This window comes from Medicago truncatula, chromosome 7 (assembly GCF_003473485.1).
Source record: "Medicago truncatula cultivar Jemalong A17 chromosome 7, MtrunA17r5.0-ANR, whole genome shotgun sequence".
Lineage (NCBI taxonomy): Eukaryota > Viridiplantae > Streptophyta > Magnoliopsida > Fabales > Fabaceae > Medicago > Medicago truncatula.
This window is the reverse complement of record NC_053048.1, coordinates 4,680,665-4,703,947: the sequence shown is the minus strand read 5'-3', so window position 1 is coordinate 4,703,947 and position 23,283 is coordinate 4,680,665. Positions and strand designations below refer to the sequence as shown.

General features: G+C 34.2%; 1 protein-coding gene and 1 non-coding gene across 2 annotated transcripts; both read right to left on the bottom strand.

The window, feature by feature from the left end:
- Positions 1-3,507: 3,507 nt before the first annotated feature.
- Positions 3,508-3,613, bottom strand: LOC112416839 (small nucleolar RNA R71). Its single transcript, XR_003007350.1, has one exon. It is a non-coding gene; the product is annotated as a small nucleolar RNA R71 (small nucleolar RNA).
- A 7,972-nt stretch (positions 3,614-11,585) lies between these two features.
- On the bottom strand, positions 11,586-14,611 carry LOC25497534 (non-specific lipid transfer protein GPI-anchored 14). Its single transcript, XM_013592136.3, has 3 exons — positions 14,137-14,611; positions 13,368-13,472; positions 11,586-11,927 (listed from the first exon to the last, which is right to left on the bottom strand). The coding sequence occupies exons 1-3, from the start codon at positions 14,474-14,476 to the stop codon at positions 11,797-11,799; spliced, it is 576 nt and encodes a 191-aa protein (XP_013447590.1). The 5' UTR covers positions 14,477-14,611; the 3' UTR covers positions 11,586-11,796.
- Between the last annotated feature and the right edge of the window lie 8,672 nt (positions 14,612-23,283).

Genomic DNA, 23,283 nt, shown 5'->3' with positions numbered 1-23,283 from the left:
ACACAGTTTTTGGAGGGAAGTTAGTTACAATATTTTCATGGCTAGTTACAAAGTTTTTCATTGCAAGTTCTTTCATAGACCTTCATCAAGATCCTTCTTTCTTCTTCAATCCTTCTTGTGTAATCTTCAAACTGATTTGAAGTTTTAGCTATGGTAGATCAACAAGCATTTATGCCTCCTACAATTCCCAAGTTTGATAGGTTATATGATCATTGAGAAGAACTCGTGGAGAATTTATTGCCATCAAAAGAATATTGGAGTTTGGTGGAAACTTGAATCACCATGGCACCACCAAATGCAACTCCTGAACAACTAAAAGTTGTAGAAGATGGCAAGATCAAAGATCTAACGGTAAAGAATTATCTTTTCCACTCCATTGATAGATCAATCCTGGAAATAATTCTTGTGCGCAATACGTCTAAAGATGTCCGGGATCCTGTGAAAAGAAAATATCAAGGTGTTGAGTTAATAATTAGTGTTTTTAATATATTATTTGAGTCTATTTTATTTGATTTTATTTCCTTTTTAGAACTATTTTACTTCAATTGCAAGTTATTTAATTTCAAGAACAAATATTTGAAAGATTGCGTCTTTGAGCAAAAGAAAGGAGATTTGGAGCTGATTTGGGCCAAATATATGAAGATTATGTGCAAAAATACAGACACAGCTCGTGCCTCCAACAATTCAAAGCCAAAAAGCCACCAGAGAGCTTGCACGGCCCGTGCCTTCAAGGCACCGCCCGTGCCACCACCACAGCACTCCTTTTGTTGCTTTTGCTTCTCGGACAAGCTGTCTGTTTAATTTATTTCTAACCTAATGATGAGTCATTTATTATCCATTTCTAGATGTTATTTAGTCTAGTTTTAATTAGATTTAAGTTTATTTTATATTAGTATTATTTCCTTTTTAAGATAGTTTACTACAAATTGCATTTTATTATATTTCAGGAATGAATATTGGATGGATTGAGTCTTGGAGCAAAAGAAAGGGACCTGGAGCTGATTCGGTACGAAAATACAAAGATTTGAAGACAAAATATGTCTCCCCCAAAGTCAGAAGCTTGGCACGGACGTGCCACCCTCTAGAGTCACTTTTGCTGCTTTTGCTTAGATTTTAAGCTACTCTATTTTAGCCCGCAGTTTCTTGTGGAACATTCTAGTAATGTAATTACTTAGATTTTAAGTCGAATGTATGCTATAAATAGAGTAGCTAGCCATCACAAATATTCATCTTTTCTTGGAATTCAACATGTGACAATTGTCTTTCTAATAAAAGTTCATTTACTTTCTTGTTATTTACTTTTAAGCTTTCTCTCTTCTTCTCCTTGTCTACGATGAACATTAGTGAGTAGACTTCTCTTTGTCTTGGGATTGTTGGATAAGTCTAAATGACATAATCCTAATCAAACCAAGCTTTAAACCTTAATCTTATGTAACCCTAATTTCTTATCTAGATTCACCGCTTTAACATGGATCAACCATTATCAAACTGTGGAAATGAAAGTGGAGGGTTTGATAATTGTTTATCCATCATCTCAACTATCAATTCATAAAACGAAAGTGGAGCTTTGATATTCGAACAAGTGAATTTAGACAAAGATTGTAAAGGCATCGAAATAGTCTTTACAATCTTTGAGACATATAGTTTCGAACTTCAAGGATTCTAAATTGTGATCAAGTCAGCGAAATAGGCTTGGTTGCAACTTAGGACCAAAATCTAATAGTAATCAAGTCAGCGAAATATGCTTGGTTGCTAGAGGAACAAAAGAGAAACTGTCTTGAGAAATTAGGTCTAACATAAAGTTATAAGTTTAATAGTTTGGTTTGAGAAGGACTTGTCGTTAGGATGAACCAATAATCCCAAGGCTTTTATCTTTTATTATTATTTTCTTTTAAATATACAAAAATACAACTTTCTATTTTCTATACTTTAATTCTAATCATTGTTAAAAGATAATTGAATTCATAACTCCGTGTCGGAACGATACTCTTATTTTACTACTTCGATAGGACCGTGCACTTGCGGTTTTATCTCATCACCTAAAGCCCATGGTTTCTCGAGGAACATTCTATTGATGTATTTCTGACCTAAATATATTGAATCATCTTTTGTTCTCTGAAATTAATAGTGACAATTGTTTCTTTGAATAAAAGTTCTCCTTATTATTATTTTATTTTATTTTATGTTCTTCTTCTTCTTCTCTTCTATGTCTACAATGAACATGAGTGAGTAGACTCTTCTTTGTCTTGGGATTGTTGGATGAGTCTAATGACCTAATCCCTATCAAACCAAGCCTCGAACCCTAATTTTATGTAAATCTATTTTCTAATTTAGTTCACCGTATTTGTAATGAATTAACAAGTATTATTCGAGGGACTGAAAGGTGAAGTTTAATGGTTGTTAATTCATAATCATAAATATCAAGCGAAGGATCGAAAGATGAAGTTTTAATATTGGAACAAGTGAAATTAGACAAGGATTGTAAAACATGAAAATAGTATAGCAAACTTTGAGACAATAAAGTTTCATACTTCAAGGATTTCAATAGCAATCAACCATGAAAATAGGCGTGGTTGCTAGAGAAACACACTCACTGAGACTGAAAGGAGATGTGATAGGCTAAAGAAAAATTTGTCTTTAGAAAATAGGTCCAAAATAAGGTTTTAGGTTTAGGGTTTGGTTTGTGAAGGATTTGTCACCATGACGAACTAATAATCCCTAGACGCTTTTATTATTATTGTTATTTTCTTAAAACAAAATCCCAACTTTAACTTTGAATTCTCTTCTAATCATTGTTAAGAGTTAATTGAATTCATAACTCCCTGCCGGAATGATAATCTTTTATTACTACATCGGTAAACCGTGCACTTGCGAATTTACCCCATCAAGTTTTTGGCGCCGTTGCTGGGGAGTTACGCAATTTGATTAACTTTTTAATAACGGTTAGACTGAAAAGAAAAAAAATTCTTTTTCTTTTTCTTTATTTTTTTTCTTTCTTTTTCTATTTTCTTTTTCTTTTTGCCTTTAACTTTTGGAATTTTTTATTCTTGAATGCGAAGAACCATAAGTCTTGGAGAATTCGTTCTTGAGATTGAAAGGTTCTTCCGTGAAAGAAGATGAAACACACATAATAATAACGATATAGCTGAGGAGCGCGCTCTCAGAGAGTATGCAATCCCATCTTCAGATGAGCCATACGCTGTTATTATGTACCTAACGGTTGAGGACAATAATTTTGAAATAAAACCTGCACTTATTTACTTAGTGCAGCAAAATCAATTTTTCGGATCACCCACTGAGGATCCGAATCTTCATATTTCAACTTTTTTAAGACTCAGTGGAACCTTGAAGGCAAACCAAGAGCCGTAAGGCTGCACCTCTTTCCTTTTTCCTTAGGGGATAGAGCTAGTGCTTGTTTTCATTCATTGGAAGTTGGTTCTATTACTTCATGGGACCAAATGAGGCAAGCATTCCTTGCCCGATTCTTTCCCCATAGTAAAATTGTTCAGTTAAGGAATCAAATCACACGATTCATTCAAAAAGATGGGGAATCTCTTTACGATGCGTGAGAGTGTTTCAAAGAAATGCTTAGGCTTTGCAACTATCATGGTTTAGAGAAGTGGCTTATTATCCACACTTTTTATAATGGTCTTTTGTATACCACAAAAATTTATGTTGATGCAGCTGTAGGTGGAGCTTTGACGAATAAAACTTAAACAGCAGCATATGCTTTGATCGAGGACATGGCTCAAAACCACTATCAGTGGACAAGTGAAAGAGCCATCGCTGCGGTTGCTCCTTCATCCTTTAAAAAAGAGGCACGTATGTATGAAGCTTATACCCTTGATCATTTGAATGCTAAGGTGGACACACTTTTTAAAAAATTTGATAAATTAAGTATAAGTTTTGTCACAACTGCTCCTGTTTCACCTCCATGTGAAGTTTGTGGTATATTTGGCCATACTAAGCAATTGAATTATGCTCAATATAACCAAGGGATGAGGCCAAATCAAAATTTTTATAAAACTCCTCAAAATCCCTTTGGACAAACAGCACCACCCGGTTATGCAAACAACCAAGATATCCCTAAAAAATCCAGCTTGGAACTTTTACTGAAAAATTATGTTATAAATCAATTCAAGTAGCTCCAAGAGCTTAAGAATCAAACTGGATTTTTGAATGACTCTCTTGTCAAGCTTACATTAAAAGTGGACTCCATTGCTACTCACAACAAAATGTTAGAGACTCAACTCTCTCAAGTAGACCAACAAGTGGCTACCTCCTCTCAAACCCCCGGAGTATTTCAGGGCCAAACTGAAGCCAACCCCAAAGGCCTTATAAATGCTATTATTCTTAGGGATGGTAAGAAGTTAGAGGACCCCGTTTTTTCTTTGAGGGTTTTGGTCTAGTTCCCCCTCTCCTTGTAAATTTTTCCCCCATTTTTTTAATAAAATTTTAGAGTTTGGCGGGCATAGGATGGAGGCTTCCTGGGGTGCCAACCTAGTTGGGATGTCAGTGTGGCCTCCTGATGTCTGTCTTTCTCCCTGCTTAGCAAAAAAAAAAAAAAACTGTTGTGAAAACTAAAACAATTGAGGGTGAGATATAGAGTGAAAAACTACAAAGTAAGAAAGCCATAGGAGAGAGTGATGAGCCAATTGTTTCACCACCTCATAAACCCAAAATTCCTTTCCCACAAAGGCTTGCTAAGCCTAATCTCAGAGGTCCCGGTAGTTTTTCCATCCCTTGTGTGATCTAGGGGCTAGTGTCAGTTTGATGCCATTGTCTGTTTGTGAAAGGTTGGGTATAGGATAGAGAAACCTTCTAACCATCAAGCTAATGACTTTAAACGAGCGCTTCGTGGGAGGCAACCCATGACTTTTATTGCTTTTTTTTTGTTTTGTTTTGTGTTATTTCAATTTGTTTTGTAGGTACTTGTCCAACACGATGCGAAAAATGAAGAAAAAAAAATTGAGCCTAGTGACCAGAAACACTGGCACGGCCCGTGCATGTCGTGGCACAGCCGTGCCTGGCCAAAACCTCCAAAAACCATGAAAAACCGGAAGCTTTGGCACGACCATGCCTATCACATCCCCTCCTAAAAACTTTTTTTTTCCTTCTTCCATTCAAACAACACAACCTCTTACTAAAAACCTAACCCAAAAACAATAATTTCTTCATCAATCCTCACCACAACACTCAAAACCTCTCACTAAAAACCAAAACCCACCACCCAAAACACATTTCCCACACAGAACCTAGCCAAAAACAAAACCTTTAACCAAACCAACCCAAACCAAGGTCAATGGCATCAAAGAGGAAAGGCAAGGAGATTGAAACCTCAGGAAGTGGTGCAGGGAGGAAGAAAGCAACAGTCCGAAACCATGGCATCAATTTTAAAGATGACAAGCAAAAGAATAGGTATAAATCTCTTATCTCTAGAACTATTTCTGCTTGTCAGTACCTTAATGTTAATGTTATGGATAGATTAGGTATAGAGGACCATGTGAACACTTGCTATTATTTGCTTGATTATCTTGTTTTTGTTGCTAACAAGAAATCGGATGATAAAAGTGACATAGTGGTAGGTGGTATCATCACCTTTATTGCTAGGAAGATATGAGTGGGTGAAGAGAATGTGATCAATAAGATTGAGGGGGACAATAGCCTAGACTTAGACACCCTCACAATGACCATTATGTCTTTTATTAGAACTCATGGACCGACTCACAATGACCAATATGATTAGAAAATCATTAGAGCTCATTGTTTGATTATTCTACCTAATCCGTTCATAACTAACCCGAAGGTGGTGGAAAATTTGCTTTATATTGGTACTAACCCACTGGTACATGATGATGGTGATGAAGAGGAGGAAGATGCACACTTGCACTATGAACAAGAAGTCGGTGGGCACTATGATGATGAATGGTGGGCATGGATGCAAACCGAACTACAAAGAATGAGCCCTGAGCAACAAAGATAAGGTTTTGAAATCTCCGGGCTGCGGAATGATGTCCAAAGGGGAAATCAAATACATGAAGAAAACAACCGCATGTTATTAAGGATGATGCAACATCTTAACCTCCAAGGTCCTCCTCAATGACCTCAGTAAATTGTGAGCTTTCCCTTTTCCTTCTTCTATTCTCTTCTCTTCTTTTCTCTGACCAAGTGCCCGAAACTGGTTGGTCACAAAAACATCAAAATGATCAAAAATGCCTAAATTTGGTTGATTATCAAGAGGGTCGGAAGCAAATATATTTTTAAGGGGACATCGTTGAGTCTGGGGGGCAGGAGTAGGCCTCACTAACCTCCCACGTGAAGGTGGTGTTTCTCTGACAACCAAAAGTAGCTTCTGTAATTCCTTCTTAAAATGTCAATGATCCGATGATCATATAATTCCCATCTCTCTTATATGAAATGAAGAAAGGACTTTTGTCGATTGGTTTAATGTCAAGATTAGAACCTGTTTCCTCATAATATCTCTTATACAGGAGCAAGAAAAGGGCTGGACTACACACACACACACTCACTTGAGACTTGTTGTTGGGTTGAATAGGTTTCATGAGAAATGCTTGAAGATGTGATTAGTGTACACTTGTAATGAAACCTTGGAGGAGACATAAGTTTTCAATTGTGTTGTCATATATATTAATCTTGTTTATGCTGCCATGTTTATGCCTTTTGCTTGAGGACAAGCAAAGATTCAAGTATGGGGGAGTTTGATGAGTCAATAATTTCTGATTTTAATATAATATTTAAGTTTATTTTATTTAGATTTAATATGTTTTTATTTCCTTTTTAGAGCTATTTTACTTCAATGGCAAGTTATTTTATTTCAGGAACAAATATTTCAAAGATTGCGTCTTGGAGCAAAAGAAAGGAGAATTGGAGCTGATCCGTGCCAAAAATATGAAGATCTTATACAAAAATATCTTGTGCAAAGAATTTGAAGATCCTTCACCAAAATATGAGCATAGGTTTGCTGCTTTTGCTTCTCCGACAAGCTGCCTATTTTAGTATTTCTGAACTAGAGCCCATGGTTTCTTGTGCAACACTTTAGTGATTTAGTTCTTAGGGCTCAAGTCAATGTTAGACTATAAATAGAGCAGTCATCTAGCTTGTATAATCATCTTTTGTTCTTGGAAATAATAAGTGACAATTGTTTCTTTGAATAAAAGTTCACCTTTATTTTATTGTTATTTTATTTTATGTTCTTCTTCTTCTTCTCTATGTCTACAATGAACGTGAGTGAGTAGACTTTTCTTGTCTTGGGATTGTTGCATGAGTCTAATGACCTAATCCTAATCAAACCAAGCCTCGAACCTTAATTTTATGTAAATCTATTTCACCATTCTTATAAATGGATCGAAAGATGAAGTTTAATAATTGTTATTGATTCATCACAAATATTAAGCGATGGATCAAAAGATGAAGTTTTAATATTGGAACAAGTGAATTTAGACAAGGATTTCGAAACATGAAAATAGTCTAGCAAACCTTGAGACAATAAAGTTTCGAGCTTCAAGGATTTCAAAAGCAATCAACCATGAAAATAGGCATGGTTGCTAGAGAAACACACTCACTGAGACCGAAAGGAGATATGATAGGCTAAAGAGAAACTTGTCTTTAGAAAATAGGTCCAACATAAAGTTCTAGGTTTAAGGTTTGGTTTGTGAAGGATTTGTCACCATGACGAACCAATAATCCCAAGGCACCTTTTTATTATTTTGTTATTTCCCTTTTAAAACAAAATCCAAACTTTTCAACTCAAACTCTTTTCTAATCATTGTTGAAAGTTAATTGAATTCATAACTCCCTGTCGGAACGATACTCTTTTTACTGCTTCGATAAACCGTGCACTTGCGGATTTACTACATCACTTATACTCCACAACAAAATGGCAATGCTGAAAGGAAACATCGTCATATTGTTGAAACAACATGTTCCCTTTTGTTGCCTGCTTCTGCTCCAAGTGAGTTTTGGGGTGAAGCAATTATCACTGTTGTTCATGTTATTAATCGAATTCCTTCATCTGTCACTCGAGGTTTGTCTCCCTTTGAAAAATTGTATGGTTTCACCCCTAATTATACTTCTTTGAAGGTATTTGGTTCGTTCTACTTGTTTCGTTCTTATTCCATAAATAGAATGTAAAAAATTGTCTCCTCCTTCAACAACAATGTGTTTCTCTTAGTTATGATGATGGTCAAAAGGGTTATCGTTGTTATGATCCTTCAAGCAAGAAATTGTACGTTTGACGCCATGTTGTGTTTTTTGAGCACATTTAATTTTACTCTGTTTCCCTCTGATTCTAATACTCTGTTGGGTATTTGTGTTGGCTGTATTGTTGCTAAAACAAATATCCTTGTTTCTGTAAGTTGGAACCAATGTTCCAACATCTGTTTAGGCATCTCTGTAAGATGTTGGATACAATGTTCCAACATCCTAGCACGATTCAGTGTGCCTAGGTTCATGCCTATTTGTACGCGCGCCCTTTATTGTTTATGGAAACAATATTTCCTTAACTTATTGTCCAAGCAACGCGAATATCTATCCAGAATCAGCTGTGGAATATTTCTAAAGTAGATTTTATATTTTTGGAAATATTTGTTATTGGTTGGAACGATCCTATAAATGTTTCGACATTTTAGGATTTTCCATAATTGTTTCTGATTTCTGTTTTGCAGATTAGCTGAACCGATCTGCTTTGTTCTGAAGCCTAAATAAGTATTTAGCCCAAGCTGCTTTAGTATATAAACAAGACTTCAAGACCTAATTGCTCATTCAAGCCGTCATACTAAAAAGTTTAGATTTTTAGGGTTTTGAGTCTACATGTATTCTGCTCTTGTATCATGTTGATGAAAGTTTAGAATCTTTATTGTATGCCTTTGTATCGTATGTGATACTTGTTTAAGACTGTGTGTGTGAGTTTGATACTCTTGTGTACTACACCAAAGTTGTGAAATAAGGTGTTAGTTGTTTGTGTTTAAAGGTAACTTCATCTTTGTGTTTGGTTTAGGTCTGATAGGTCACAGGGGCTGTGACTGACCATTAGGATAGTGAGATGGGATCTCAGATCTAGGAGTTCCTAGGTTGAAGTCTATACGGGTAGGTCCTAGGTCATAAAGTGTAAACGAGGAGTTTGCTGAGAGCTTTTGAATAAGGACTACACTAGTAGATTTCCTTCCTGGCTTGGTAGCCCCCAGAGTAGGTGTGTTTGTCACCGAACTCGGTCAACAAATTCACTGTGTTCTTTACTTTCCTGTCATTTATTTTCTTGTTTTTATTTCTGTTTGTTACGCGATGTTGGAACATTAAACGGAACATTGCAAACGTTAAAACATCTGACAGAACATATTAAAACAAGTGCGCTCGAATTTCATACTCCTAGCATGTATGAGTTAATTAATATTAATCCTTTTTGTCCTAATGATGATATTTGTAATGTTAAGAACCGCAAGGATCATATTATGGCTACTCCAAACACAAATTGCCCAATTTTGTTTATTACACTTATTATTCTTCTTTTGTTTCTTTTCTAACCTCTATTCACAATTTGTCTGAGTTATCTTCCTACAAGGAAGCTATTCTTCATCCTCTTTGGCAGCAAGCTATGGTAGAGGAACTTGCTGCTTTGAACAAGACAAACACTTGGGGCTTAGTATACCTCTTCCACGAGGAAAGTCTGGGTATAAAAGATTAAAACCAAGTCTGACTGATGTGTTGAGTGTTACAAAGCTCAACTTATGGCGGATACTCTCAACAATATGGTATGAATTATGAAGGAGCTTTTGCTATCGTGGCCAAGATAACTACTATTCGTACCCTTTTGCTCTCGTGGCCAAGATAACTACTATTCGTACCCTTTTGCTCTCGTGGCCAAGATAACTACTATTCTTAAATGATGATATGCAAGAAGTTTATATGATACCTCCACAAGGAGTTTCTTATAATCAGGGGGAAATGTGTAACTTAAAAAGGCTTTGTACGGTCTGAAACAAGCTCCATGAGCTTGGTTTGAAAAGTTTACCATTGTATTACATCTCTCGGCTTCCATTGTCGTGATCATGATTCTGCGTTGTTTGTTAGGAACACTTCTCATGGTCGTATTTTAATCTCATTATATGTCGATGATATGATTATTACATGGGATGATATTGATGGGTTTGATGATTTGAAATTACAATTAGCCAAGATGTTTGAGATGGACTTAGGTCCTCTTCACTACTTCTTGAGGATTGAAGTTGCCTACTCTCCTAAAGGCTACCTTTTTTGCCAATCTAAGTACATCGCCAATATTCTTGAACAAGCTCGTCTTTCTCATACTAAATTAGCATATACTACTCTTGGGTTGAATGTGAAATACTCTTAGTTTGATGGTGTTCCTTTATCAGATCCCACTTTGTACCGTACTTTGGTTGGCAGTCTGGTGTGTCTTACGATTACTAGACCTGATACTTCTTATGTTTTTCATGTTGTCAGTCGATTTGTTGTCTCTCCCACTACAATTCATTGGGCCTCAATTCTTTGTATACTTCGCTATCTTTGGGGATCACAATTTCAGTCTTCTCTTTCGTTCATCATCTTCATTGGAGTTGCATGCTTATTCTGATGCAAACTGGGTTGATGATCCTACAAGGTTTTGTGTCTTTCTTGGAGACTCTCTTATCTCTTGGAAAATTAAGAAACATGACATTGTCTCGCTCCTCTACAGAAGCTGAGTGTCGTGCTATGCCATCAACTACTACTGAAATTATTCGGTTGCGTTGGCTCTTGTCTGATTTAAGTATCTCTCTTTCTAAACTAACTTCGATGTACTGTGATAACAAGGTTGTTATCCAAATTTATCATAACCCGGTCTTCCATGAACGGACCAAGCACATTGAGATTGACTGTCATTTTACTAGTCATCGTCTACAACATGGAACAATAACTCTATTGTTTACCTCCTCATGTTTGCAGATTGCTGAATCAATCACAAAGATGCACTCTATAAAACGTTTTCGCTTTTTAGTTGACAAACTCTCGATGCTCTCTGCTAATGCATCAAAAGTTTGAGAGATGTTAGATAATATAGTTATTATTTATTAGTAAGGGTATTTTAGACATTTCAATTCTCTAGTATGTATTCTTATTGTAAGACTATGCATTCATGTTTCGCTCATGATGTTTATGAAACCCTAGCCTCCATGAGTTCTTCTCTTCTTCAAATGTTCATGTCATATTATCTATGTTAACAGTTCAAACCCCGTATGCATCACAATCCTCGATGAAACGATATTTTCCGATGGATAGCTGTCTACTTAAAATTCTTGTGTCAGTAAGTGATTTTTGTACTCTCTAATGTTTACGGATGTTATTTTTAATTTAAATAGAACATCACTCTTTTATTAGGGTTTTTTTTTACTATAAAAGTCAAACCTCCAATTTCATAGAGACAATAGTGAATATGATATATATAGTGGATATGATGGTGGTGTGTTCGTGGTAATAGCCACCAATATGTAAACAAAAGTTGTGGTGGACACATTTGATGATAATGGCCACTAATATATAAACAAAAGTTGTGGTGGACACATTTGATGATATTTAAGTTTGAAGGTGAGAAAAGTGTAATTTTTAAGAAACAAGTAATAACTTGCTATTGGAGGTCAAATGTAATTTTCCTATCATGGGAAAATTTGATCATTTACTTGATTATTACATGATTTAGATATGATAGTAGTCTAGAGTGTTTACATTTCGATTTGATATGCAAACGATAATATATTGATATGATAATATATATGTGTGCTAAGGTCAGAAGTATAAAACTAAAAGCCCAGCTACTAAACTATACAACAGACTCTTTCCTTTAAAAGGGGCACCGTTCTTTGTTGTTACTGTTTCATCTGTTCCTTGGTTTCTACTGTGTTGGGAACTTCCTTCGGCTGCATACACAAAAGGCATATTAAAAATAACTAGACTTTTGACCGATGAATAATCTTTAACCCGTAATATTATGGGTCGATCAATAAACACAAATTAGATTATTAGAGATATAATATTACAATCAAATTTATCTTACTATGTTTTTCAATGACACTTGAATCTTATCAAATTTTACATTTTAGTTTTGAAAAACTAATCAATTAAAATCTGTTATTTTATTTTATCATAATATATTATTAGGGGATTATCTTCTCATTTTTTTTAAAAAAAAATTATAAAGCAAAAAGATAAAAAGAATACAATATTATATTGTTGCACGAGTCAATTTTATTTATTACTTTTATAGTTAAAAAAATATTTTAAGTTATTTGATTCTCTTCATTGTCAATTTTATATAGCTGAGTTTGCATGAAAATTGGATATTCTGTTTGTAAACGTATTAAATAAATGTACAGCAACTTGTCAAAAAAAAAAAAGTCTACAGAAATAATAGATATATACAAACGATGACACAACAGGATAGGAATGAAAAACACATCAGAGGAGAAATATTAGGGATTGCTGCATTTTAGAGGGAATTTGTTAGGTTATATTGGTGAGCTTCATTTTAGATGGAATTTGTTAGGTTAAATTGCTGCTAACCTAATGCAGCATTTTAGAGGGAAATTATTAGGTTAAATTGTTGCAGACCTAATAAAATTAATAAATAAGGATTAGGGTAGCCGTGTTTGCATGAAAATTAGGGTATCTGTTTGTAAACGTATTAAATAAGTGTACAAAATATTGTAAAAAAAAAAGGCAACAGGATATGAATGAAATTGGTGCGATGCATTTTTTTAGTATTAAATAAATATACAAAATATGGTAAAAAAAAAGGAATGAAATTGGTGTGATAAATTTTTTTAGTATTAAATAAGAGTACAAAATATTGTCAAAAAAAAAAAAAGCATGAAATTGTGCGATGCATTTTTTTAGGATTAAATAATTGTACAAAATATTGACAAAAAAAAGGCAAAGATGGTAGGAATGAAATTGATGCGATGCATTTTTTTAGATGGAATTTGTTAGGTTAAATTACTGCTAACCTAATACAGCAAATTGGAGGGAAAATATTAGGTTAAGTTGTTGCAGACCTAATAAAATTAATAAATAAGGATAATTAATACCCTTGAAATTAAAATGTGCTACTTCTATTGTTGCGAATATCAAGGCCTAATGTTGAAATTTGGGGTCTAATTAACTCATCCTTACAAAACCGGTTTGTGAGGTGAGGATTGCCCCCACTTATAAACACATTGTCAGACCATCTAATATCCAGTGTACTTTTAAACACATTGTCAGACTATCTCTTATCCGGTGTGGAACTCTTAACATCTATAAATAAAGGCAACGTATAAAAACACAGAAAATAATTGATGTATTTTTGAAATGATCACTACCTGAAGGACTGGTAGCAGGACTTATGGAGTTAGCACCATTGGAGTTCTGTCGTAGCTGGTTAAAAGCTTGAGCTTCACTTGATTTAGGATCCAAGTGTAGAAGTGCTGTTCAAATCATTTGGAACAAAAATGCATAAAGTTATTAAAATTAAAATCAGAAATCAATTATTTTAAATTTCAAATTTGATACAATTCCCAAAATAGACTAAAAATGGTGGTAGACTTATTACATGTTTGTTCTCATAAAATACTTTTTGTCTTCATTTTCCGTTTTAGGTATAAAATTTTTACTTTGATTTTAATGCTTGGTTTTATTATTTTCTGTACAAGTTTTTTAAATCAAGAAACAAAGTAAAAACAAATGTTTTTTTGTTTGTATTAATCCTCTAATTCTTAAGTGAAGAACCTTGGTAATCTTAAACTCAAATTCACCCCAAGATTTCTTCCTTAATTGAAGCTCATTAATCTCTTAAGTCTAATCACTTGACGGTATCTTTGTAATTATAACAAACAATGGAAAATAAAATTATAAGATTAATTTTATTTTATAAGATTAATAAAACACAACAAAACAGTCCATTAGAAACATTTATTTTCAAAGCATGTTAAATATTATCAAGTTATGAATGATAGAGAAAAGAAGGCAATTTCAAGACAGGGTATGTTGACCATTATATAGGAAATGTACGTACCATGGCACGGCACTATTTAAATTCTTTGATGAAAAAAGAAATGATCCAAACAAATAAATGGGATTGAAAAAACTCACAAGAGCACTGGGAAAAATTATCTGGTGTATTGCAAAGAGAAGGAAGTCCAAGAGCAAGAGTAATGTTAATCTTTAAACCTAGGTCAGGGTCATCTCTGTCTTTAATAATAATGCATATGCATTTCTTGTTGTTCTTGGTGGATTGTATGAGACCACTGCAACAATCTGATGTAGGTGAGTTGGCACTTCCACCAAGATATGGAAGACATGTTGTAAGGTCTGTGAGTTGTTCTGCACATTTTTGTTTCTCTTGTGCTGATTCTCCCATCGTATGGCTGATGATCAACATGAATGATAATGTAAACACTACCATGTATGGTGGACTACCCCTTAAATCCATTTTCAGTGATTGAGTTTAATGAATGAGTGGAGATATCTAGAATCAACCAATGATAATAGAAGCCTTAGAAAGTTATAGAACACTATTTAATATTGAGTATTTATACAAATAATGGTAGCAAGGAGTGGAAACTACCTAGTAGGTACGATGTTATATGTGAAATTTACCTTTATTTGAGGTTATTAAAATGTTGTGTCTACTTATTGATAAAAGTTTGATTTTATAATATTATTAAAAGACGAAGTTAAATTTCCGTATAAAAAATTGGACAAAACTTAGTTTTTAGGTGCTTTTTGTATATGGTTCTTAACTAAAAATACACATTTTTCGGATATAGCAAATTAGAAGACACAATTAAGACTTCAATTTTAGAATAACAAGCATGGATGAGGAAGGAGAGTAGTTGTATTATAGCTGAAAAATATGTGGTTGATATTTTAAAGTACAAACCCGTTTTATACTTCTACTACCCATTCTCCACCAATGATTGATATTGTTTTGAAAAATATAATCTTTTGGTCCGTACTCAAATATAAAACGAATTCTGCTCTTTACTCAACAAAAATTGCTCGCTCCCAATTGAATTGATTATTTTGTCTCTGCGTGAGTTAAGATACGTTGTGTGAGTTAACTCACGTTAAGTATTATTATCGAACAAAATCCAGCAGGCAACCACAACTCCATTTTTTCTTTCCCTCCACCTCCAAAAACCTAAAAAGTGCAAATTTTTGGGTCAAAATCTTCATTCCAAATAATTGCAAATCATCAGGAATATAATCTTTTGGTCTGTACCCATTCTCCACCAATGATTGATATTGTTTTGAAAAATATAATCTTTTGGTCCGTACTCGAATATAAAACGAAGTCTGCTCTTTACCCAACAAAAATTGCTCGCTCCCAATTGAATTGATTATTTTGTCTCTGCGTGAGTTAAGATACGTTGTGAGTTAACTCACGTTAAGTATTATTATTGAACAAAATCCAGCAGGCAACCACACAACTCCATTTTTTCTTTCCCTCCATCTCCAAAAACCCAAAAAGTGCGAATTTTTGGGTCAAAATCTTCATTCCAAATAATTGCAAATCATCAGGAAGCAAGTTTCTACATTCATCAAGCATCAAAGAACAGGTAATATATTCTCAAAACTAATCTGTTTTACCTGGTTTTTCTGCAAGGTTCGTCAGTTTTTTGAACTAGGTGATAGGGCTCAGCGTGAGTTAACTCACGCTAGTTGTATGGGCTACGTGAGTTAACTCACACAGAAAGTTAACACTAGCGTGACTTAAGTCACGCTAGTGTGATGCCCAAAGATGAGTAAAAATTTCAATAGCTAGGTTTGTTTGACCGTCACAAAATCAATATTTTAATCTCGCCTAAAAATGGTTAGGAAAGTTGACATTATAACACTCCTTGTGTTCTAACAATTTACAAAAAAGAAATTGCAATTGGCAATTGAATGGCTTATCTTTCCCTGTTTACTACACCAACCATAAAGCCAAAAATCCAAAACTATTTATTTTCTTTGAGTAATAGATACTTCAAGATTCCTTCTTTTCCGACCCTATTGATTACTCACACACCTTATATTGTTTGAATTATATAATCTGAACGACATAAATAACCCATAAAAACTTCAAAAACATGTTAAAACATTTCAAATTTTAAAATCTGAATAAAACGTACACAAGAAAATCATAAAGTGGAAAAACTATAATAGACATGGGGCGTCATGACTTTGCGGTGTCATGACTTTTATCACTTGATATGTAGGTGGAATACATAGTATTGTAGAATAACGATGAAAACCAAATAAGAATGGAATTCAATTTTTCAACACTAAATGGGCTGGTATGAATATCATAGAATGGTCCACACCCTGCCGAAGACCACATAAAGTTCTTATGCAAATTTTGGAGTTATATGATATTAACAAAAAATTTGCTTCTACCACAAAATAAAGTCACAAAAAGCATAAAATTCAAAATAGTAAGACTGTGCCATCCTATCATTGACAATAATGCTATGCCACAATCTATTACAGATTAAAATAACGATTTAATTATTTAAGATCTTATGAGTAATTTATTTTTGTAATTTTTTTTAAATATTTATTAAGAAAATAGAAATTATTTTTTAGTCTCTTTACTAAAATACAAATCATTTATACAAATTAGTATTTAAGAAAAACTAATCTATTAAACTTTCGTATTTTAAGCATTTTATTATTTTTTTAAGTGTAATACACGAATAAAAATTCTAAGTGATTTTATTTTATTTTTATAAAAAAAAAATAACAAACGAATGAATTGATATTATCTAAGTTCTGAAGAACATCAAACTATGGACAAGTGTAGCTTATGAAGAATCAGAATATGAAGTTCCAGCCTCTGAAGAAGCAACTTCTTAAGGTCATCAGATTCTAAAGAAAAAAAACTCCAAAAAACACATCAGATTTGTCGTCTTCTAAATATGTCTCTATCACGTGTAGATACAAACAAAGAACTTCAACAACAGATGGAACGAACGGATAATTCCTCTTTCTGCAAAGGAATTTCAAATGTCTTTTCAACGATATTATCCAAATAAAGGAAGATTTTACCATTCATGATTAAGCGTCTCAAAGACTCAAACCATGCACTAGCACCTCCTCAACGCCTCTCATTTCATTCTCTATATAAGGAGCTAAAGACTTGAAGAAATTAACAAGAGTCTGAAATTTTAAAGGTGCCTTTACTCTGTCAAATTCAAAAGCGCATAAATGATGACAGATCATCTTACGTTATTCTTAGCATGTTTTCCAGTCATTTTCAGTAGGTTTTAGCAACAAAATGGAGGAGTATTAGAACGATTGCCTGTGATTTCGGGACTTTTGTAATGTTTTCTATATTTGAGACTATAATTCTAGTTTTCCCAAAACATAGCAATTTTAGGGGGTTTTTGATGTAGTTTCACGAAGAAATCATGCAAATCGACAAATCAAGAACAACTGAAGAATTGTCAAGACTTTGGGAAGACAAAAATGAAGATTCAAGAGGCCTCAAGAATTCTGTTTCCAAGCTCGGAGGCAAGTTATTTGAAGACGAAAACCTAAAAACGACAAAGATCGAAGAAATTGGGCCCGGAAGCACAAGAGCATGCGTCTAGGGCATGGAGTTATGCTATCATGTGCCTAGGGCATGAAAGATGCGCCTCAACCATCTGCAAAGAGTTATTTGTGCCTCAAGCATATTGCATGCGCCCCAAGCAAGCTTAATGCGGGGTAGCAAGCGTAATTTTATTTGTTTTTGTGGGTAATTAAAGTCCGCGTTTTTACCCCAATCCCAGTTAGAAATCTCCATTATAAATACTAGCCTTCCTCATTTAGAATTTCTCGTTCGAAACTTTGGCAGTTCAAGAGGAAGGCTACTTTGAAGCTTCGGGAGAGAATCTATCTACTCCTTGATTTTCTAGGGTATGTTTTATCTTTAGTAATTTGTTTTTAGTTACCATGTGTAACTAAATCTTTTTAGGTTAGAGTTCTAAGATGAACCTCTGTATATTTTTGTTGGATATTTATTTAATTTAATATGTCGTTTATTCTATTTTTTTATGCTTTTGTCCACTATATAGTTTTATTAGGAAGTAGTTTTATTTGTGTGAGAGGTGCAACCCTAGATTAGCTACTTAGGTTGTGATAGGACCTAATATTGCTATCACAAATTGGATGCTTATATCTTGATATTTATATCTTTTTATTGATAACTATCTGACTAGGAAGTAAGTGATTATTAACTAGCCAAAGATGCCATAGGAATTTTTGACCCTAAATGTAGGTACCTAGTGACTAGAACCCATTGGGTTGGGTGGTGCCTTACCGAAGCTAGAAATTAACTGATTAGTAATTAGGGAAAAAAGCACCTAGATGCCTGACTTAAGCTATAACTTAGTAAGACCATTCTCTTGAAACCATTAGTAAGGTAGATGTAGAGTAGGGCTCTCCGTTTGTAGAACTACTAAGTAAGCGTAGAGAGAGTGATCTATGAGTGTCCTAAGATTCATAGATGGGCAGACCTAAGGGAACCTTGGCCTTCATTGCCTTGGGAAACACTAGAAAGCCAATATAAAGTTTATGTTTCAATTACCTTTAAATTAGCAAGACCCCACACGTAAGGCTCACTGTGCAGTTAGCCATCGGAGGGAAAAGCCTAATTAGGTACCCAATGGCTAAAATCCATTGGGTCAGGTGGTGCCCTACCTATTTAAAAAACTCCCAACGGCCTCATCAGTTTTATATTAACCTTAAGATAAATAAATGTGACATTTAGATTACTTATTATCCAACAAAGAATATACAGAGGGGATTCAAAGAATTCTAACCGCTGTTTACTTTTTTGCAACCAAAATAGGTAAATTCGCTCTGCTGCAAACAGATAAAAATTTCAACCTACTTTTATACCGTCAAACTTACAAAAATAAGTAACAAGAATTGTTTGGACAAAAGGACAGTCCCTGTGGATACAATACTTTACTTATCACTTTATTACTTGATGAAACGACTGATACACTTGCCATTAAATTAACCATCGTGTTAATACTTACGACCATTAATAATCACTTATGAATTTCTTACCAAGTTTATATCTTAGAAATACTAAATTCTTCAGAGTTTTACTCGATTTTGTAATTTCTTACACCTCTTATTTGATTAAGTTAGGTTGTAAGAATTCTCATTCAATTGTGATTGAGCAATAGAAGTCTCTTCCTTGTTTGGTTGAGCATTTGTAATCTTTAATGATTATAGTGGAAATTCCATAGAAGTGCAATGGGATTAGACTACTCTTGATTTATGGGAGGAATCAGTATAATCTCTCTTTGTCTCTCTCTCACCCTCTCTCCCTCTCTATCTCTCTCTACGTCTCCCTCCCCCTTTCTCACTCTCACTGTTTAATCCGCTGCATTCAGAACCTGAGTCAGAATCTGAACACATTCAAACTATAACTAGTTAAACACTTAGAAAAAGCCAACACAACTTTAATGCCCCTTTTTGTGTTTTTTCTCACCTTCAATTGGTATTTGAGCATAGTCTATGCTCAAACACTTAACCCTGTCACATACAAGATCCTAAGAGAAAAACATATATACTGATTTTGGTATTGGTTATGGTATATGTGGTACTGGTGTTTAAGTTCAGTATAATTATAACATCAACGCTTCTACCTCTAACAAGAACTATTATTTTGTAAGGCCTTCATCTTTCAATGGAGATGCTACTCATTTCTCAAGGTGGAAAAACAAGATGTACAATCTCATCATAGGAGTTGATGATGATTTATGGGACATCATTGAAGATTATGTTAACTTTCCTGTTGATCTAAAAGAAATAGTAATGGATAGAAAGAATCTGACTAAGACTTAAAGAAAAATCTACAGGAAGCATCACAAGGTACGTGGTATTCTTCTAGAAGTTTTGCCTCACTTAAAATACACAAAGATTGGGGACAAATCTACTGCTAAAACCCATATTTGAGTCACTGTGTGCTACCTATGAAGGAAACCAACAAGAAAAGGAAGTGAAGGCTAACCAATTGGTGCATCAGTATGACCTTTTTAGAATGAAGGATGATGAAGATATTAAAACTATGTATTCAAGGTTTTAAACTCTTGTATATTGCCGCCAGGTTATAAATAAAATCTATATTATTCCATACCATGTCAAGAAGGTCATTAGAAGTCTTCCTGATAGGTTCATACCAATGGTTACAACCATTCAAGAAGCAAAGTATTTGAAGAAGCTGAACCTGGAGAATCTGATAAGTTCTCTCAAAAGTCATGAGATTGAGCTTATCGAAGATGAACCTACTAAGAAGTCCAAATCCATTACTCTGAAATCTAAAGGAAAAATGTTAAAGCTCTTCAAGATGTTAAATCTGAAGAAGAGACTACTGATAGAGAATTTGATGATGGTTCAGATGCTGAAGAGATTGAATATCTAACCCAGCGATTTCATTAACTGACCAAGAAGAAGAGTTTTATAGGTAGAAGTAGTAGATCAAAAGGATCTGGATACAAAGGCTAGAAAGATAATCAGAAGGGATGCTTCAACTGCAAGAAACCTGATCACTTCATTACTGACTGTCTAGAGTTGCAGAAGGACAAGTCAAAGAAAGAATGATTTAAGAAAGAAAGTTTTAAGATCAAACTTAAGAAAAGTCATATGGCGAAATGGGATGAGCTTGACAAAGAGTTACTGACAAAGATGATAAAGAAGCTAAGTTGGCTTTGATGGTTACAAAAACTTTTGATGCAGAATCTGAATCAAATTTTGATGATGTTGATGAGGTATTTTCTAAAGACTTAAGAGCCCAAGGTTCTAAAGAGTTCAAAACCTAAATCTAAGAAGAATTCAAGATATGAAACCTTTAAACCTAAATCTAAGAAGTCTCTTTCAATTGTGATTGAGCAATAGAAGTCTCTTGCTTGTGTGCTTGAGCATTTGAAAGTCTCTTTCTTGTGTGTGAATATTATCATTGGGTGCATTTTTATGGGTTTTAGTGCGGTAAGGGTATTTTGGTCATTTTGTAAGTAGGGGTAATTGAGTAAATTCATATGAGAATTATTTTTAGTGTTTCAAGTGAGAACTATTATTTTACTAAATTACTAGTGTGGTAGTTAGTTGTGAGCCGGTAAATGACCGTTGTTAGTATTTTAACGTTAAGGGAGTAGTAACATTTTAGAATTGCAAATGAGTGGGTTACGCCCACTAAGGCATTAGGGTTAAGCCCATTTGAGAATAGCCTATATAAGTTCTAAACCTTAGAGGAAAATAGGTTTACATTTCATTTTATTAGAATTGGAGAGAGGTAGAGAGAGAAAGTTCAAGAGAGGAGGAAAAGGGTTAGAGAAGAGAAAAGCTTGAAGACACAAGAGGTGGTAGAGATTCTATGAGCTAAATTAAAGCTTTGGCTAGGATTGTTGCTAATGGAGGTAAGGGGGTTAGATTTCAACCATAATCAATTAGTTGTAATTTTTCATTAATATCATGATTAAGTGCTTAATTGGATAACTGATTATGTTGCTCTTAATTGTTGAAAATACGTGCTCTAGTTATGATGATATGTTTGCACACATGAAATTGGTGATAATTGAATTGTTGTTGGTGAAATTGCATGTTCATAGTATGTGAAAATGATATATTATGTATTGTGCTCCAATTGTTGAATTGTGCTATGTTGTTGTTGAATTGTGATGAGAATCATGTTAATTGATGTTGTTGTTGATAAGAGATGCTGATGTTGAATGATTCATGGCTTGGGTGTTCATAAATCATGAATTGATGATGTGAAATGAGTTGTTGTTGTTGGTTTTGTAAAAATGGGTTGATTTGGTGAATTATGTTCAAATGGCTTTTGTTTTCATGTTTGATGAGTTCTTGAGAACCCTTTTAAGTGTTATGACCTGTAAACAAACTTTGGAAACATATTTGGGCATGGAGAGATCAAAATTGGGGATTTTGGGTGAAAATGGGTTGAAACCCGTAATATTTTTCTGCAGAACTATGACTGTTCGCTTAAGCAAACGCGTAAGTGAACGATCATAGTAGGTTCTGGAACTCGGTCGCTTAAGCGAACCGGTAAGCGAACAGTATGCGTACATTACTGTGAGCTACTGTAACTTGGTCGCATAAGCGAACAAGCCCAGTTTCAGCAACTTTTGATTTACGTTCCGGGCTTTAGGGGACCAATCCGATCTTTGTAAAATGATTCTTTCAACTTGTTTAATCTTTGTTTGAACTCCTAAACCTACTGGAACATGATTTACTCATTCAATTTTGGGATTTTCTATTTTGGTTGAAACTTGAACTTTTGGTAATTTCAGATTTTGTCGGAACGGACTTTTGTGAACAAAAGGGATTACAAGTTTGGTCTACAGTTCATATGGACTTAGGCAAGGCTTGTAAAGTTGGTTGGATGTCTTAATCATGTTAAACTTGAATTTCGGGTCGGAATGTGGAAAATGTGAATTTGGGTTTTCTCATACGAACTTAAGCTAATCTTTGAACTAACGTTTGATAGTTCGTAAGTGGCTTAAGCTCATGACTACAAGATTGATTAAGATTTTTTTGTGAGTTTTCAAACTTGAATAAGTTACCTTGTTTTGAAAATTATCAATGTTGGCTGTTTTGCCACTTGATACGGACTTTGTTGAAAACGATTCTTTAAAGCCAATTATCTTAAAATCTTTAGTGACTAGTTTTATATGATTGAATGGAGTTATATGAGTAAATGGAAAGTGTTGGATGTGACGTTATCCCAAAGTGTTGTATTTTCCTCCTTTACTTGGATGGTGATAAATTGTGCAAGGTGAATGAATGATAGCATTTAGTTGAAGTTGATTAATGAATACATGTTGATGAATTGTGATATTTTGGTGATGACTCATAATTGAATAATGACATGTTGATTGTGTGGACGTAAATACTTGATAATGCAATTGTTGTTGAAGTTGATCAATGTAATTGGAGGTGTACTTTTACATTGTGTTGATGTTGTATATGTTGAGTTGTTTGCATTATTGAGTCTGTGCTTATATGTCCATGCATCATAGTCATATCGAGTCATATGAGAAATGTAAAAGGAGATGTACTTTTACATAGTTGTTGTAAGAGGAGGTGTACTCTTACCTAAGATGTGTGGTTGGCATCTTGTTGTTGTTAATTGGTACCACATGCATGTATGTGTCGGAATTAGGCGCATTGCATAATTAACATGAGTTGTAATTGTTGCATGTGAATGAATGATGATTGTTGATGATAAGTGTGTTTGATGAA

Bases quoted from the DNA above. Each gene is read 5' to 3' on its own strand.
- LOC25497534 (XM_013592136.3), bottom strand. From the start codon at position 14,476: ATGGATTTAAGGGGTAGTCCACCATACATGGTAGTGTTTACATTATCA. The intron at 13,473-14,136 runs GTGAGTTTTTTC...TGATTTGAACAG, and splicing joins TAATTTTTCCCAGTGCTCTT to CACTTCTACACTTGGATCCT. The intron at 11,928-13,367 runs GTAGTGATCATT...TTGTGTATGCAG, and splicing joins TCCTGCTACCAGTCCTTCAG to CCGAAGGAAGTTCCCAACAC.